Source organism: Tupaia chinensis, unplaced genomic scaffold (assembly GCF_000334495.1).
Source record: "Tupaia chinensis unplaced genomic scaffold, TupChi_1.0 Scaffold000088_1, whole genome shotgun sequence".
Taxonomy (NCBI): domain Eukaryota; kingdom Metazoa; phylum Chordata; class Mammalia; order Scandentia; family Tupaiidae; genus Tupaia; species Tupaia belangeri.
The window spans coordinates 4,772,951-4,791,686 of NW_006159550.1; the positions used below are offsets into that span (position 1 = coordinate 4,772,951).

At 41.2% G+C, this 18,736-nt stretch overlaps 1 protein-coding gene across 1 annotated transcript in view; it reads left to right on the forward strand.

The window, feature by feature from the left end:
• The window catches only part of AMPH (amphiphysin), a 175,697-nt gene that overhangs the window by 41,465 nt on the left and 115,496 nt on the right, over positions 1–18,736 (forward strand). Inside the window, exon 4 of the mRNA XM_006143037.1 lies at positions 17,268–17,322. Within this exon, the coding sequence (XP_006143099.1) occupies positions 17,268–17,322 (55 nt within the window). The remainder of the gene's footprint in view (positions 1–17,267; positions 17,323–18,736) is intronic.

An 18,736-nucleotide genomic window follows, 5' to 3' on the forward strand; every position in this document is an offset into this window, starting at 1 on the left:
AAGTGAACTCACCATTGAAAGTAGTTAGATTATGTATGAAATTGTGTGATCAATACAATGTGGGTGGGAAAGGAATGGAAGACAATTATAGACAACAGAGATTGTGTGAGAAGAGGGTAGGAAAGGACAGAGGGTCAGAAAGAGGGGTAAAGTAGAAATGAAAAATGTTTGATAATAATATGCATGATTAAGTCACTATGCAGTATATTCTGGATGGGAAATCACATTTTGTATGCTGTGATGATGCTTAGGGAAATAATGTATATTAAGTTAGGAAAAAAAAAGTTTCGGAAAAAAAATATCTATTCAATGACTGCAGTAAGATATATAGCCCCAGCTAGGTGCTACTTTATAGGATGCCTAAAGTTAGACTTCTGTTCATGGAAATGTATATATCAGCTGTGCTTGCTATGAAAATATTTAGATTAGTTAAGATCTTTAATAATTCAATAAAATGTGGGGGGGAAACAGTATAGAAAGCAAACATAGATACCAGAGACAGTGTGGGAGGGGAGTGGGAGATGACAGAGGGTGAGAGAGAATCAAGGATGGGGGAAAAAAAGCAAAACATACAGGAAACAAGAAATGGAAAATTATTTGTTGACAATAACATGTATGTTGATGTGCTTGATTGAGACAATATACAGTGTACTCTGGATGGAAAATCTCATTTTGTGTGCTGTAATGATGTACAGTGAATGAATGCACATTAAAAAAACAAAAACAGAAACAAAAACAAGATGTAGGGTTGGCCTGTGGCCTGTTGGTTAAGGGAACCAGATATCATCCGACCAACCATCTGTGTGGGTTGAATCCTAGCCCTGGTGCCTTGAAAAAGCTGCTGGCCACATGTGAGTGCATGCCCCAAATCCCAATAGGGCAGAGAAATGGTGAAAGGATTGTGTTCATGCCCCAGAGGGAGTGCTTTCTCTCTCTCTCTCTCTGGTGAAGGGATGTGCCCTTTGGCCAAAAAAGAAAAGAAAGAAACCAAAATGTGAGCACTACATGTTCTTTTTGCTTCTAGCGTATCGTGATGTGTATGTGTGTGTGTGTGTGTCTGTGTGCAGCATATGGTTATGTGTACATGTTTTTATACACACAGACATCTATATTGTCTATCTGAAATTGTGCCACCCCAACTACAGCTCAGTATCTCCTGCCTTAAATGAGGCTTCCCCCTTTCTGTATTTGTTATATTTCTACCTTCTTTGAGAGTAGGAAACCTGGCTTCCATTATTTCAGTGTGTTTGTCTGTCTGTGCAATCCTCTTTATATAACCACTCTCCTGCCTGGGCAGCCCCTGTCCTCATCTTCTATGTCACATCAGTCAAGGGTCTCTCCTGTCTCTAGCTTTGGGCTGGTTCCTGTCTACCTGCTCTTCCCCTCCCCTCCAGTCCAGAGCCTTCTGGCCAAAGATCACCAACCATTCCATGCACCAGTTGAGGGAGAGTTCTCTTGCCTGGTGGTACGTTTGCAAAGAGCTCTCTCTGACCCTACTTCTGGCACCATGACTTCTGAGACTTTTGTCCTCCAACATCTACTAGCTCTGGTTCTGCACAGAGGAACTATCTCAATTATTAAATGTCAGCACCTAATTCAGTTTTGTAATTGGGTTGTGGAAAAACAAACAAGCAAAATTCCATGTTTATGGGACCAAATTGACTCATGGGCTGTACTGTACTCATTGTATAAGTGTTGTTGCAGATAAGTATACTTAATGACAGGAGTTATTAGTATATAAAAGGAGCAATTAATAGCTATTTACTTAGCAGGAAATCTGCTTTTTAGACATTAAAAGAATGGTAGTTATCAATTAGAAATGTATGCTTCATTTGCATTTACCTTTAAAGAATTAAAATACGGTTCTTTTGGAAGTACAAGATCCTTGCTTGAAGTTTTCTTTGTCTTCTCTAGTGACCCAGCAGCTCATTTATAACCAGTGTCCCCCACCTTCTCAGGAATCCTTTATGAGAAGCATAGTATTAAATTTCAGAGGATAGTTGAATTAGCTCAGTTACCCCATTTTGCTGAGGCTGCCATGAGAAATCACGGCGAAATTCTCACTATTGAGATGAGGGCAACTCTGGCATAAATTATGGGTTTATTCTTTCTAGAGCATAATCCTTCTATTGTCTACTTTTAATTTTTTTTTCTAAATACATTGTTCTAGAAACTGTATTTGAGAGAAGGAGGCTGCCATGAGAAATCACGGCGAAATTCTCACTATTGAGATGAGGGCAACTCTGGCATAAATTATGGGTTTATTCTTTCTAGAGCATAATCCTTCTATTGTCTACTTTTAATTTTTTTTCTAAACACATTGTTCTAGAAACTGTACTGAGAGAAGAAATAACTTGGGGCCAGAGGTGGTAGAAATAAAGTATTTCAACTTTGCTAATACAATTATAGCGGGCTCTTTATAATCACAGTGGTCAGAATAGTTGGAACACAGTGACACCATGTTCATGACATCCCTTCAGTATGTCATTAGTGAGGTTAAGTGGCTGATTGCCATCATGTTCGGTTCATTGCGCATTGATACGCATCTTTAAGCAGAACACAGCAAGCTTTAAATTTAAACGAGTCCTGTCTTCAGGGCCTTAGTGTAATGGCGAAGACTGCTAAATGGTGGGAAAGAAAGGAAAGTGTTTTGATTCTGGATGAAGACCACCAAAGGCTTAAATGGACACGGCAAACCCGGGGATCACATTTCAGCAAAGTGTGTAAGGCAAGTGCCTCCTGAAAGTCATGGCTTCATGAAACCCTCTCCAATAGACAGTCAATGATCTGTCCATTAAGAAAGCAAATGTGGTAACATTTCTCGTCCTTTAATAAACTAATAAAGCAGGAGATAATGCACTGAGTATGTTCTACTTAGTGTGCACGTTTCCAGAAATCTCCGTACTAATCATTTGTCATGTTTTTGCCTGACTCCGCAGCATGTTCCTTTCCTTCAGTGGATGGGTGCTCTATGTCTGACAGTGTCATTTAGGGCCTGGACTGCTGTTCAAGTCCTTGTCCACTTCCCTCACTGCAAGAGCTTCCTTATGATGGACTGCCCTTTTCTGACCTACTACTGCCGTATGTTCAAGTCCTAGCTTTCTTTAAGAGCAACCCACAAGACACATTCTACACAATGTTTTTAGTCCCCTGGGTCAAGTCTCTCCCTCTCTATGTTGCAGTAGTGCATTGTTGACTAGTTTTCTTACATGGCGGTTACTAAAATGTATGGCTATGTCCTCATTAGATTGTAACATATTTAAAAGAAGCATCCTGTCTCAGTCATTTTCAGAAATCCTCCATGGCCTCAATCACCTTCCAGGTGCCTGCCTGATAAGTATCACAGTTTCGACGTGCCTCCTTGTCACTGATACCCTCTGCATATACCGTTTGCTTTGTGTTACGTTCCTCCTCACTCGTTCAATATCCAAGTCCCTCTTACTGTCACTTACTTTCCCTCTTTCATCCTAATTTTTGGCAGCAAAATATATTTTGGAGCATTGCCTAGGCTTGGTTTTAACCTGGATTATGAAGACTAGAGCAAAACTATAGCCCCTCCTGTTTAAAACGCTGTTCTAGTTTCATGGTACCCATAAATATCTGCTGGGACTTACAGTATTGAGCTTTTAGTTCAGTCTTCTAAGAGCTTTTCTTATGTCTTAGTACTCAATATAATAAATAATTTTAATTATTCAGAAGATTTTTCTTGTCCTTAGATCCAAGTTATGTTCTCTACCTTGTAGAGTTAATTTATTTTAAATGTATCATGTTTTGGAGTAAGTTCACAATTTCCTCATAGGCTAATATTTTTACCATAGAGCATTAATATATGTAATTTATTGGGTTGTTGGAAAAGTCATGACTTTTTTTCCCTATGTTTCCCTATGCAAAAATGCATCACGACTTTTCTGACAACCCAGTATGTCAGTTCCTTTTTTCTGATAATCTTCTGAGAGAATCATAGGTCTTGTTGTCTGGACTTATAGTGGGTTTTCATTACATTTAGAATTAATATGTACAGTGTTCTATAAGCAAATGTGTACACCCACATCTCTGGAAGCAGAGTTTATCTAGGGATACTCTTGGATCTTCCTCTACGTTTCTGTGGGATTTCTGTGATATTGGAAGTCATCTTAATGCACTAATATTTTTCTGCATTTAAATTCTTTTGCTTTAATATTAACTTTCAAGGAAGTTTTTAGGGTTGGTGACATCACGTGGAGGCACGTTTAGGACAGTGTGTGTAACTACACAAACATCCCTTTGCCAGACATTTATTGAGTGCCTTCTACATGCCACAAGCCGATCTAAACCTCTGGAAAGTTTCTGGAATGAAACAGACAAAAGTCACTGCCATTGCAGATCTTAACTTGTAGACAGGGAGGCAGACAGTAAGCAGAGCACAATCAATACATAGATTCTATAGTCTGCTAGAAAATGATGAGAACTGTGGAAAAATAAGTAAGTAGAGAATAAACAGAGAAAGAAGAGTGGTGTCAGGAGACTTGCAGACAGCAGTTTCAAATTATGTTTTAAAGGAGGCCAGAAAAGCAGGGCTGCAGTTGGAAGAGTAAGTAGGGTCTAGAGAACATTATCTTTAGGTAGCAGAACTATATGTGTGCTGAAAGGACTCAGTCCAGAAGGAAATGTGATGACTCATCCAGGAAAGAGGAGAGCAGCCTATCTGTGTGCTTGTAGGGGTGGAGGAGATGGGGTCTAGGACACTTTGGAGGGATTAACTTGAGGTAGGAGCAGAGCATTTAATCTAAAGTAACGGGTAAAAGACAGAATAACTTCCCCATGGGTAAATATCCATCAAAAGCGTTCTCGAATGCCTCCTAAGCACAAGTATTGCACAAGGTGCTGGGTAAAAATGGTGAACAATTCAGATACAATTCCCGTCTCTCTCAATCATGTGACCCAGTGCACAAACGTCTTCTTTCCTTTGAGGCAGTTAAAGTGTTAGAAAGGATACAGAAGCTCTACACCATGTGAAGATGTTACTGTGCTCCATCATTAGGGTACGCTTTGATTTCCTAGTTTCATCACTTGACATTAGCACATGAGTATGCTTTCATTCCAATTAGTATCCGTAAAAAAATCATTTCTACACCTTCCCACAATCCCATTTCTAGCTAGACTCCCCAGTGCGTGTCTACTGGTTGTTTCTGCCAAGGACTTCACCTCCTAGAGCAGCCCACACAGCACACTATAATAAATAGTTGTGCAATAGTTATGCCATTGGTTATGAGAGTCTTAGTTTACAGATTCATGTGTAGTTATATTCATTACGTGATTAAAAAAAGAAGCCAAGAAATTCGGCCACTCAGCTCTTAGTGAAGTCTGTCACTCTCATTTCTAATGTGATTTTTATGTAAAAGATGGGTTTTGTTTATATAACCTTGATTTACAGTCATTTTTTTATACATATAACCCACCATGATTGCTAATATGGGACTTCAGAAAGTTTGTGGAAGAAATGTAATTCAAGTACAAATTAATTTCAGTGCAAAAAAATTGAAATCCATCCATAGTGTTTTCATAATAGGCATTTTTCATCAACTTTTAAAAATATATAGTTCTTTCTTTAATTGCTAGAGAGTGTGTACATTTGCCAGAGGGAGAGGGGAGAGGGAGAGAGCGAAATCACCTGCCCCCTCCCCCCCCGTGGGGTATAGTCGTGCCATACCCCATCTTAGCAGGATTTGGGCATGTGTGCACCCAGCTGCTGGGACCAGTATTTAACTATGGTCGTCTGTGTCACATCCAACTCTCTACACACAGCACTTCACCACTGTCCCACAGTGACAGCTCCCAATATCCATGAACTTTCTGAAGAATCTGTGTACAATTTTTGTGGGAGGAAGCAGAGAGATGTCAAAAACCGTATCGATTGTTTCTCGTTGGACTTTTATATGTTTCACTACATCTTCTCTATTTATTTTATTTCCAAAAAATACATTAAACCCCTCTTTGCTCACTAACAAAATGATTCTGCCTACTCCCTAGGGCTGTTCGGGAGTAGGTGTCCTTGGTGCCAATGGGAGAAAGAAAGCAACTTGCTACTTTTGTTGGAGACATGGTCCATCTGTTGATATTAACCTCTACTCATATTCGTTTTATTCTGTCAGCAAGAATCTCTCTTCAGTTCTAGCCCATATAAACCAAAGGCTTTAGTTGAAACGGAATAAAAGTTTGAGGCAGATTGTAGAAGTTCCAGGCACCATTCTTTCTTCCATTTCCTGTGGAGCCTGTTCCCAGCTTAAGAAATCACTCCTAGGGAAGCTCTTTGTGTTATTTCTCTGAAGATTTCCTTTTATCTATGCTATTCTTTGCCTACTTTTAACTGTAATTTTCTCTGCAATATTAACTTACCATGTTGACTGAGGAGGGTTTATATCCTATTCCTCAGCATTTACTTGGAGACTAATTTCATGTAGCTTTCACTTCCTCTTGTGAAGTAGGCTCATTATGTATTAATAGTTTGGATGCTTCTCCTAGATGAGCCCCAGGTTGACTGTACAGTTCTGGGGCTGGGATGCCGAGAATTAGGCGTATCTTTCATCCAAACCTAGGGAGACCATCTGAGATGGTTGTGAGCATCTGCATAGCTGAGCTGAGCCCCAGGCGATTTTCAGATGAATAGCAGTCTACTGGTTCCCATGGACTGTGATTCTCTGTGGTAAGTCACTCTGTATGCCCCGTGTTGCCTCTGCCTTGGAGCTGCATCTAAGTGAAGGAGACGTGTTGGAAGGAATGTTTGGTGGTGACCAACTGACACTAGACAGACATAGTTTTAAATGGTGTTAGCCATCTAGTACTAGAGTGTTCATCTGCATACTAAGTATGCATTAAGTGATAGACACTGAAAAATCATAGTAGAGGATTTCCATAACCGTTACCCAGGGGCATTTTAAAAATACATCTTCCTGTGTCCCACTCCAGACTTCTGAGTGAGGTCACACATTTAACATGTGCCTCTAAAGAGTCGTCTATGACATTGACAACTTGGATGCAAGTACGAGATTACATAGATATAGTTAAGATGACGGTGTTCTTAATTGTATATCAATTTGAATATGTTCCCAAGTCTGATTAATTGTAAGAATCTTTCATAGAGCTTTAGAATTTTTCAAATTTCCAAACCCTACCTGACTGGCTTAGGCAAAAACATCAATAAAGTATTTTTATTATTAAGACTTTCCGTAAGTCAGGCTTTGGAATTTAAAACAGTTTTATACACTATTTACTTGCTTTGCATAACAACCCATAATTATAATTTTATTTTACATATGAGGAAACTGAGCATATACCATAAAGGGTTTCATTTAGGGAATAGACTTGATTATTCCTTTGGCCATTGGATGCCATGGATACATTGGTATCCATGTTTTCTTGTTACCTCAAGCAGTAATTTATCATATTGGCTGATTTTTCTCATATCCGTCATTAAATGGCTTTTATATGTGTGTAGACATCATTCCTTTGGTATCCATGTTTTCTTGTTACCTCAAGCAGTAATTTATCATATTGGCTGATTTTTCTCATATCCGTCATTAAGTGGCTTTATATGTGTGTATAAATCATTCCTTTGTATTTTAGGGCCCTCTTTTACTGTAACACGTAAAACTATAAAAGCTTTCTTTGATTGAGCCAATATTCAGTATATTCTGGATGGGAAAATTCACTTTTTATGCTGTAATGATATATAATGAATGAATGTAAAATTTAAAAAAAATTAAAATTAAAAAACTTACTGAAAAACATAGTCATGTGTTTGATTCTTTGAAGTACAAATAAAAAACAAGGAAGGATTTTCAATTCTTAAGTAAATGGTTTTGGGAGGTTTTTTTATATTCTTCATGAAGCTAATCCTTTGCACTACACATGACACTTGGTGGTACTTAGTTCATAAATGCATCTGTGAAACACTTACTCTTTGTCAGAGTAGTAATAGTGCCACCCAACATTTGTTGAGTGCACATCTGCCAATTACTCTGCCAGCTCCTTGTGTGGATTGTTTCCCTCTACCTTCATGATAGTTCTCAGAGGTGCTATTGTCATCCTCGTCTCATAGACGAGCAGTCGGAGGCCTACAGAGATTAAGTAGCTCACCCTAAGTCGCACAGTTCAGTGTGGCAGAGCTCAGATGTTAAAGCCAGGCCTTGTGAGTCCAGAGGCCACAGACATAACCACTATCTGCTACGAACTACATGAAATATACTCTACTGTGGAATGTGAGCTTTTAAGAAAAACAAGTAAGCAACTGATATTTTTATTTACAGATGACTAGATCATGAGATGGAGAATTGTACCTTTAGTTGAATTACCCTCATTGACCCACAGCTGGTTCCTGTTAGATGGTCTTCTCCCCATTATCCAACATTTATGTGTTTAAGCCGGGGATGCAGAGGAGGTGGAGTGCAGTGGCCAGGCATGTGTACCTGTGAGGCTGACTCTAGGGCTTAAATAACCCAGGCAGCCTGAATTCAAACACTGCGTAGCCACCAACAGGCTGTATGACTTTGGACAGATTCTCAGCTCCTGTGCCGTACTCCGTTTTCTCATTTGTGACAATGTGGCAACCTCATGGAATAGTTGTGAAAATGTGACAATAATGTGTTAACAAGGCTGTGACACTTCAGACAGTTTCTGGAACAAAATGGCCACTCACTAAAGGTTAGATTTTGTGGTTTTATTGCCATATTAAAGGGTTCCCCTGAGAACATTGTTTAATCATGAACTGAACTGTGTTACCCCCAAATTTGTATGTTCAAGTCCTAACCCCCAGTGCCTCAGTATCAGACTGGCCCTTGAAGGAGGTAATTAAGATTAAATAAAATCACATGAGTAAACCCTAATCCAGTATGCCTAGGTCCTCACAGGAGGAAGTGGACAACAGGGACCCACATACACACAGCAAGAGCGTGGCCATCGGTGAGCTAAGGAGGGAGGTCCCTGGAGGAAGTCAATGTGCCAGCAGCTTGATCCTGGGCTTCCAGTGTCCATAACTGTGAGAAGATAAATTTCCATTTCAGTCCATAGTATTTTGTTACCGCAGCTTGAGCAAACTGGTACGGACATGATAGATTGCAATTTCAGAATAGTTCTGGGTGTTAGGACTGGAACGGTGATAGACCACTTCTTTCCCTCTCATTCATGCAACTCTGTATCGTGACATAACAGTTCCATTTTTTTAAAATAATGCTTTTCACATCCTGTCCAGGTTGGACATGGAAGAGACAGTGCAGGTGGAGCTGGCATCCACACCACAGAAAAGGGCACTGACTGTGAAGCTGCAGGAGGAGTTGCTGAGACAGAGGGGCTCTTCCTGATGAGACTCCTGCTTTCTGGATCAGTTCTTCCTCTTGCCCCCAGCATACAAAACTCTGTGCTTTAGGTATTAAGGCAAAGATTGAAAAGATATTTAAGCAATGCCCCTAAGGTACCTTTTAAGTCAAATGTCTTTATAATCACACACATACACACACACACACACACACACACACACACACGTGCACACACACACAGGAAAAAAATTTAGTAACTTTTCATGGGTCACAAATCCAACTGTCTCAAGACAACAAAGTGTGTCTTCCAGCTGTGTCGTCTGCACGCTCTGAGGAGTTTAGTGGCTCTAACTGGGCAGTTGTCCACGCAAACACAATGGTTAGCCTTTCAAAAGATCTGATTAGAGATTTACATAAACTCAAGTTAGTTGGCTTAAGGGTAGTAAATGTAGAAACTGTATATGTGATTAACAGCTAGATTTTAAATGTTTTTGTTTAAAGGTAAGGAGAATGTTTGATTGGGTTTTCAGGTCATAGGTATTCCTGGAGTTGACACACAGGGCAAGTTGGAAATTTAGCCATGAATCTTGGATAAAATTGCAGAAACAGATATTTGCTGCCTTTCTTCCTTCCATGCACTGCACCCTCCAATTTCAACCCTATCAACCCAAGATTGTGATTTCTAACATCCACTCCTGTTTCTTCTCCATCTTGTATCTTTTGCACTAATATCTGCTAAAGAGAAATAGTAATAATAATAAAAAACCAGAGAAAGCTTTCTACAAAATCAATGCTTGGTTCTTACCGACAGCTTGCATTACCACAAAGAACTCAAAGCAAGGATGTGGAAATGTAAATTGGGAGAGCGTGCTGCTTTTGCCTCTGAAAACCTCTCATCTTCTGGACTTGTCACGAGAAGAGCTCCATTTCTGGGCAAACCACGAAGGCCTGCAGTGCTCAGCACCTGACGCTGCCTTTGATCATAAGCGGATTCAGATATTATGCCTTATTAGTCATCTATTAATCAAAGTGTGATAAGGCCTCATTAGAGCTCATTTTCTTGGTAATCTGATTCTCTTCTGGGCTTCAAAAGTGATAAGCACATTTATTAACACTGCTTTTGAGGTCGAGTTAACTTGTCTGAACTCTGAGAAATCAAGTCAACTTTAATTTGAATATTTTATTTTGCCACTTTCAAGAGAAAAATGTCAGCAAAGGCCAAAAATAATAGCGTAACTATGGGGACCGCTATAGGCTTCCGATCACAGAGGCGATGACAGGACTCACCTTTGTGAAGTTTTCTCTTCTCACACCCGGCTCTCAGACATCTGTTCATACGCTGGCTTTCCACCTAAACTTTTCTGTATGTCAACTCAAAGTTTCAGACTTAGAGAGGAAACCCAATGAAAAAAATGTTCTATCATGTGTGTGTCATTTCCTTTTTCCTGTCTTCCTTTTTATGACAAAATGTACCTATGAAGATAAGTCAGTTCTACATTTATCATATTTTAACAAGTCTGTTTAATGAGCCATTGTTTGTTTGTTGAGGTTTTAATCACAGCACGCATGTGTGCTCGAGAGAGAGAGAGAGAGAGAGAGAGAGAGAGAGAGACAGAGAAAGTGAGAAATCACCCCCCCCTGGGCGGGTGGCCATGCTAAAGTACCTTCTCCTCCACTCTCCTGTCAGGATTTTGAGCATGTAAGCAATGTACACCTGGTGTGATTTTTCAAGCCACCAAGTCCAGGACTTGAAGTGCAGTCGAGTGCCTTAACCACCATGTCACCTGCTTGCCCCAAGCTATTGCTTATTCAACAGGTACTAAATACCTTAAGGTATCATTGGACCTGCACAACCTTCAGTGAGAAGTACACTGGGGTTAGCTTTGCAGGTGGAGCCACATTGCCCTGGAGTGTCATGGAGGATGCACATGGGGGTGTGTAGGAACCACACACATAGATGGTGCAGTGGTTGCTGCCACCCTAAATTGATTCCTCAGAAATTATTACTTCCTTCTCAATGAAGTTAATGTGTCAACTAGGGCTTCTTTCCTCCAGGTAGAGGTAACTAGGGTAAAGGTCAACTAACAAAATTAGACCTATTTAGTGATTCTTGAAGTTTTAGTCATGAAATTTACTGATATTATTATATATCCTGATGCTTTCAAATTTCATGTCTCTCAGCAATAAACAACCATGCGAATTCATTTTCAGGTGTTCACTTACCATACCTTAATTCAGCCCTGTTTAAGCTCAGCCCCCGAAGATAGCTTGGTAAACGTCTGGAGTGGCTCACTTTGAAGAAGGGCTATGCTCTCACCAGGGTGTAGGAGGAAAGTTGAGTGTAGTAGCATTCGTGGTCTTTTCTTTGACACTACATAGATTAATCCTTTAAATGTTTGAGAACTCTCTTGGTGATTGGGGCTGTCCAAGGTGCTGAACGGATGTTCAAATGAGAGCTATCCAGGAGCCCAGCATGTCCCTGTCCGCAGGTGTGTATGCCAGTAATTAAGTAACTGTTGTAACCCAGGACCAGCCCAATGTGAAACAACCTGCAAACACATTGGATTGAGTATGGCAGGTGCTTGTTTTGTACTGAATAGCAAAGATCTCGGAAGCATTCTCTGCTGATGTGCCTGCCCCGCTGTTCTCGAACTTTTTAGTTAGTGTTTAACTCCATTCTAACCCTTTGGGAAGACATGATGAGCGATGCCCTCAGGAGTCAGTAAGGGAAGAGAGCAGCAGCTTCAGGGTGCTGTTCTCCAAGTGAATAAAGGGATTGTTTGGGAGACTAAAGTCAGTGATCCTCAGACCTTTGTAAGGTGCCTTGTGCATGCCTGTTAATTTTGATATCTCATGATGAGACCCTGAATGATCTTTGCTTGTCTCCCAGGACAGCTTGGAAGTGGGCAGCTGGGTAGATTGCGTGTTTCTCCCCAGCCCTGCGTGAGTGTGAGACCCCAAGGGAAGGTGTGGGTGAGAGTAGCTTTAATGAAGGAGAAGCAGGCCGACTTCCTTGGGGTGTGTGGAAAGAGAGTGAGGCCCGAGGGACTGGCTGAGCTGGAGATGTGAGAAAAGTGACAGCTCCTGAAAAAACGATTCAACTGAAAAAATAAAGAACCCCTGGGTGACACCAGGGCCATGTGACTGTACGACAGGCCAGGACCAGGCATTCTGTAGGTGGTGGGTCCATCTCAGAGCTTGGCCAAAGGGGAGTATTAGTAGGCAATTCAGACACCTTAATTATAATAGGCTCCCCTGCCCGCCTGTTGCCGTGAGCCCTGAAGAAAGTGTGACCAGGAGATAGAATGATAATGTTCTCTTTTATTGTAGAGAATGACATAAAGAAATAGAAGGGAAAATACAGGCATGTAATCCCAAAGGTGCAGAACTTTGAATCTGTCTTCTGTGCGTACATACACATGCACACACAATGTGTAATTCGTGGCCAAATTACGGAAGTGGTAATTTTCATGTGAATTTGGAGTGAGCTTTAAACTCAGTGAAATCTGAGCAGTGCCAGAAAGAATTGTTTGTTAGCTTAAAACATCTGTGATTCACCTAGAATAATGATGTCAGGAAGATTCTGTTATGCAATAGGTTTTGTGCAGGAGAAACTGCTGGATGGCAAGCTGCAGGGAAGGCTTTCTCTCCAGAGCCATGTACCTTTTCATTTCAGGCAGAATTTTAGATGAACTCCAGTGTGGTTATTGCCGAATGATTTATGAGACGTTGATACTCATGGGGAAGACTAGAATTTTTAATAATTGGAAAAGAAGCAAGTCATTTAAATTAGCCTCCAGTTTATCTGCTTAAATTGAACTCATCTATTTAAGCCATAATTGTACAATTTGAATTTCTTCCTCTCTTAGAAATTATATATATATATATACACATATATACATACATGTATATATACATATATATACATACATGTATATATATATGTGTATGTATATATGTGTATGTGTATATATATATATATATATATATATATAAATAAAATATCTTTTCTGAGATTTATATTTCATTTTTTAAACACCTTTCTTGTTTCCCTCTGGGGAGATGAATGCAATGGATGGTCTAGAGCCTGAATTATTTTATTCTTTCTTGTTCTGAAAGAAAAGGCAATGACTTAATTGCAGGCTTAATTTGACATACTTTATTTCTTGTGTATTTGGGAGAAGAATGCCGTTTCCTAGTATTCTTTCATTATTTCCAGTTATTTGGCACAAACCTGGTGACTCGTTGCCCTCTGATTTCCTGGCTGGCTTTGTCGGCCATCTGAGGGAAGGCATGCTGCAGGGGGAGAAGCCTGCCTGAGTGCAATGCCTCTCAGCCCCTCCCAGGAAGGAGCAGGCAGCAGAGTAGAGTCCTGCCCTGGACAGCTGAAAGCAGGAGGCATCTGTGGAGTTTGGTTTCATCTCTGCAGTTTTTATCCTGCTTCCTAACAGGTGGCTAAGTGGTTTTGAAATAATTGTTTCTCTTCCAGTTTTGTCCTTCCGCTTCAGTGCGTCGATGTTGCAGAGATGTTTTAGGTACATTTTCTGGCCTGATAGCGCCTGAAGAAACCATTGAGTACCTCTAAGTTCTCCAGTTATCCAGTTTGAGAAATGTGGCCTTAGAGGATTCAGACTCTCCTAATGGTACCTCTTAGGGTTTTTCAGCTGCTGGCTGTTTGTGTCTGGATGTGTCCGGGTAAATCACATGTGTGGTTTCAGATGCGAGTCTCCTTAAATTACCTGTCGCGCGATGGTTCAAACGACACTGCGGCCTTGCCTTTCTATCTCAGTCCCTTTCATCTGTTTCTTCCCTCTCCCTTGACCGCCACGCAGGCTTCTGTTTGGCACCCATCCACTACGTCTTTGATCTTTCCAGTTTGGTTTCCTTTCTGAAAGGTTTCTCTAAGTGACTTTGGTACTTTTCTGTTCATTACCCTGCACTGGGCTTTTCCTGCGGATGTGAGGTTTCAGCCTTCTCCAGATCATGGCATGATGTTGTCAGACTTTGCGTCTAGTTTGCACTGTGGCAGCCACAGCGCGGTGGCTTCGGGCATTGGAGGTTATTCTCCCTTGTGGAGAGGTGAATGGCAGCTGTGCTTCATGTTCCCTTCCCTCCTACGCAGGTTGGAGATGCAGTCCCTCTCTGAACTCTTCAGTAAAAGCAGTGGCAGGAGGATTGAAGGCCCTGACAAGTGGCTCAGAAGCAGCCTAGGTCACTCACTGGCCACGTCCAGTCCCTCAGGTGGTCCTGATACTGGTGGGCAGGAAGTACGCTCTTTCCTCCAGAGCAGATCTGGTGTCTCCCAAAGCTGTATCTTCTCAGCAGTTCGTATACTCAGGATCAGACATGGAGCTTGTCACATAATAGATATTCTGTAGAGGAAAGACCTGCTGCTGCCTTTGCCAAGTGTTTTCTTGATGGTATTGAGGACCTCATCCTGATTTCAACTGCTTACGTTTATTTTATGGGTCCTCTTCATTGTCTACGTTTACTCGGCTGTTTATTGTTAACATTTTCCCTTTATTCTCTTTCCATGGAAATAGTTTTGTACTATAATATGCTGTCTTGGAAATCCACCACCATTTTTCTCTTTCTTGTAGCTCACGGCCTTTTGCCTTCACATCATGTTTCTGAATGACCCAGCCAAACAACAGAAAGTGGGTTTTGAATTTAAACCATAGAGAGACACTTGACAGGAAGTCAATTATTTAATTTTTGGCTAGTTTTTTTTCCCGTTCTGAATAGAACTACTCTGGTTGAGTTTATATGTTTCACTAAATAAATTAGACTGAAGCTTTTATCTGGTGGTTACTGAGTTTACAGAGCTAGAAAAATAACTTGAGCTTAAGTCAGATACAAAAAGTCTTACCTGAGCATTTCACGGAGTTCATAGAAATACTGTCACCATCACTGAGCTGCACGAGGGCTGTGTGCAGAGAATCCTCATCTAGAATTGCATAGCCTTGGAACAAACACTTCTTTTCAGGCATTCTTTGTATGAATCAATATCTGTCTTCAAATGTGCTGGGCATATTTCCTTTTCTTTGTATCCCCCAAACACTTCAAATGCCTATTGTAGAGCTAAACGTTATCTGCCTTGCAATGCAGCTCTTTTGCTTCAATATTTCTGTTCCTCTCCTGGATTATACTTACCGATGAAGAAGGTCCTCCTTCCTTTCTTTGTGGTAAATACTAACAAATGCTTATTGAATTGCATATGACTAGGTTATATTACTGAAATCAAGATGGACTCGTTCTTTATGCCATCTCTCTGAAATTTTGTCAAATGATTATGCAATTAAAATGCATGTGTTTTGTGTATTTTGAGTAGCAGCATCATGTCAGATATTGTGGGTACCCAGCCATATGCCCCAGTACCTACTTTTCCAAGTGCACTAGGCTGACCAACTAAGAGTTGCCATTGCCAGCGTTGGCAGCTCTTAGCCTGAGGACTCTCTGTGGCTGCTGGAGACTTCTTCACCCCTGTATGGGTGTGCTGGTGAACTGATGCTCCCAGGAGCAGTTCTGGACCAATGGCTGACAGGAGATGGAGGATAAGTGCCTCAGCTTGTCTGTCCTCCACCTTATCCAGAGTGTTCGACGCCATCTCTCTGAGTTCCTCAGTGGGACTGAGGCCCAGTTGCCCACGGTGCTGATTTACCCAATGATGTATCTCAGTTTATCTTTCTTCCTCTCCCTGTCTCACATCTCCACTCCCCTGTTGGCATTTTCTGGATTAATTCCAAATTAAACTACATGCAATGTAATCCGAGTCTCAGAACTTCTAAGGGGAATCCAAACTAAATGAGCATTCATATGTCAAAAATGTCTATTTTAGTATAGTCCAGCAGAAACACAATGCGAAGTACATCTGTAATTTAAAATTTTCAATGGCAGGACCAGCAGTTAGCGGAAAGGCTAATTCCCCAGGGCCAGTCAATGTGGTTCGCATCCCGGACCTGGTGGCTTTAAACTTACGCTGGGTGCATGTGTGTGCGTGCCCAAGATCCCAAGAGGAGAATGGAGGAGAAGGGATTGCGGCATGGCCATCCCCCCTGGGGGGTGATTTCTTGCTTTCTGTCTCTCTGTCTCTCTCTGTCTGTGTCTGGCGAGCGCATATGCCCTATGGCAAAAACCTCTCAAAAAAATTTCCCATGGCTATATTAAATGAAACAAGTGAAACTAATTTTAATAATATAGTTTGGAAGCCAGCAGGTGGTGTGGTGGTTAAGGTGTTAGACTCCCTCGTGGCCAACTGTAGTTCGAGTGCCAGACCTGGCAGCTTGAGGCTCATGCCAGGCACGTGTGCGTGTGTGCCCAGAAGTCCCAAGATGAGAATGGAGGAGAAGAGATTTGGGGCATGGTCATCCCCCGGGTGATGACTTCTCACTTTCCCTGTCTATGGCTCTCTCTGTTTCTCTCTGGCAAGTGCGACACCCTATGGCAAATAAACCTAAAACTAAGAAAATGTGTGTGTGTGTGTCTAAAATACTATCATTTTAACTCATATCTAAAATATTATCATTGTAATATGTTTAATATGTAATCTCTGTAAAATATATCGATGAGGCATTTTCTCTCTATTGCACTAAGTCTGGGAAATCTGTCTGTAAAATACACAATCCGAGCTAGCCACATCATAGTGCTTGCTGCTCGCAGTCACCACCTTGGATCGTTGTGATCAGGGCTCTCCTGCTGTAACTCGTGTGTCCCATTTGCAATATCCGGCAACTCTTGAATATAGGAGGCTGTAGCAGGGTCTCATTTCCTACAGTTAGCAAAGTCTCCTCTTGTTTATGGTGAGCGAATCTCTGTGGGCGTCTAGACTGATGTGCGTTTTTAGTCTCTATGTTCATATGTTTGTTTTCTCGAGAATGAGCCTCTGACAACAGTATCTGTGAAACTGACTGCTGCTTACATCGCATGCAAACCGTGGACGAGGTGTTTAGAATCTCTTTGCTTGTTTGTTTTTTTCAGGCAGAGGGGACCAGACTTCAGCGAGAACTCCGAGGCTATTTAGCAGCAATCAAAGGTAATGTGTGTGAGTTGTTTACTGCGTGTTACCAAGCATAGGTTGTTATTGCAACTGGTGAGTGACAGGGTTGAGTGTTAATTACAAAGCCATTTAGCTTCCTGGGAAGATGGCACTTGAACACAGGTGTTCCATTCCACCCACCCTCAAATTCCCATTGAAATGATAATCAGAGCATACAAGGGAAAAAAATATGTCTGCCCTTATGCTGGAAACTAGGAATAAATGCCACTCTCATGCAAGAGATTTCTAGGAAGATTTATTAGATCGAGTGAGCTTGAGGACTGGTATTAGAAAAGCTGCAGCTGATTTAAATCCACAGGGAGAGCATGTCCCAAGAGTAGAACACTCAGAGATTCGCACCTGAGCCCGCTCACTGGAAGGGGCAAGGAATGGCCACAGAGCCGGGCAGAGGGTTATCTGTGACCGTGGCCTGTGGCTCGGGTAGACCAGCTGTACGCACAGCCTGTCATATTCAGTGTGTGGGAACAGAGAAGCCTTGGGTTGGTTCCTGGATCCGGCCATATGAGACAAAGAAATAAGGCCAGTGGAGGAGAGTGAGAAAGCAGCAGAGGTGTGCTCAGCCTGTCTCTGCTGTCCGTCATGACCACACTGCCTGCACTGGATCCGGGCCCAGTGTGCCCACAGTTTGATGTATCACCAGCCAGATTTCGAGATTCGTGGGGGAGAGGACGGGCCACCTGACAAACAATATTGGGAAAGCTGGCCAAACACTTAGAAAAGAGTGAGATGCCCAACCTCGCACCTTACTCCCTCCTTCCCAGTTCCAGATATAGGAAGTATTTAAATATGTATACAGAGAAATGTACTAAAGTACTAGAATAAAATTTATCCTCTAGTCTTAGGTAGACGCGATCCTTTATACCCAAAAGGCAGGAACCATAAAGATAGAGGACTCAATTATGCAGAATAAATGTCCAAAAATATCATTTTGATGACATATTTAATAAAGGTAAACCAAAATATGAAGTACTCAGGGAATAAACTACATGATGATCAGTTGAATAAATAAAAAAATGGGCAGAATATGTGAAGAGACCATTAGCCACAGAACTATAGGTGGGTGAAAAAATGCTTATCCTCACAAATAAAGAGTATTAAATAAAATCCGAAGAAGACGCCATCATTTTTCTTTCAATCGTTTAAAGACAAAAACAAACAAATAAAAACAAAGCCTACTTCCTAGTATCAAAAAAGCTGTGGGGAGTGGGCCCTTCTGTGTTTTGTTGGTAGGTCAGCTTTTCTGGACAGCAACTTGGCAAAAGCCTTTAAATGAGTATTCTTCTTCCTTTCTTCTTTGTCATCGTTGTCCTCCTCCTCCACCTCCTCCTCTGCTGCTGCTGTTTTTTTTTTTTTTTTTTTTTTTTTTTTTTTTTTTTTTTTTTTTCTTTTT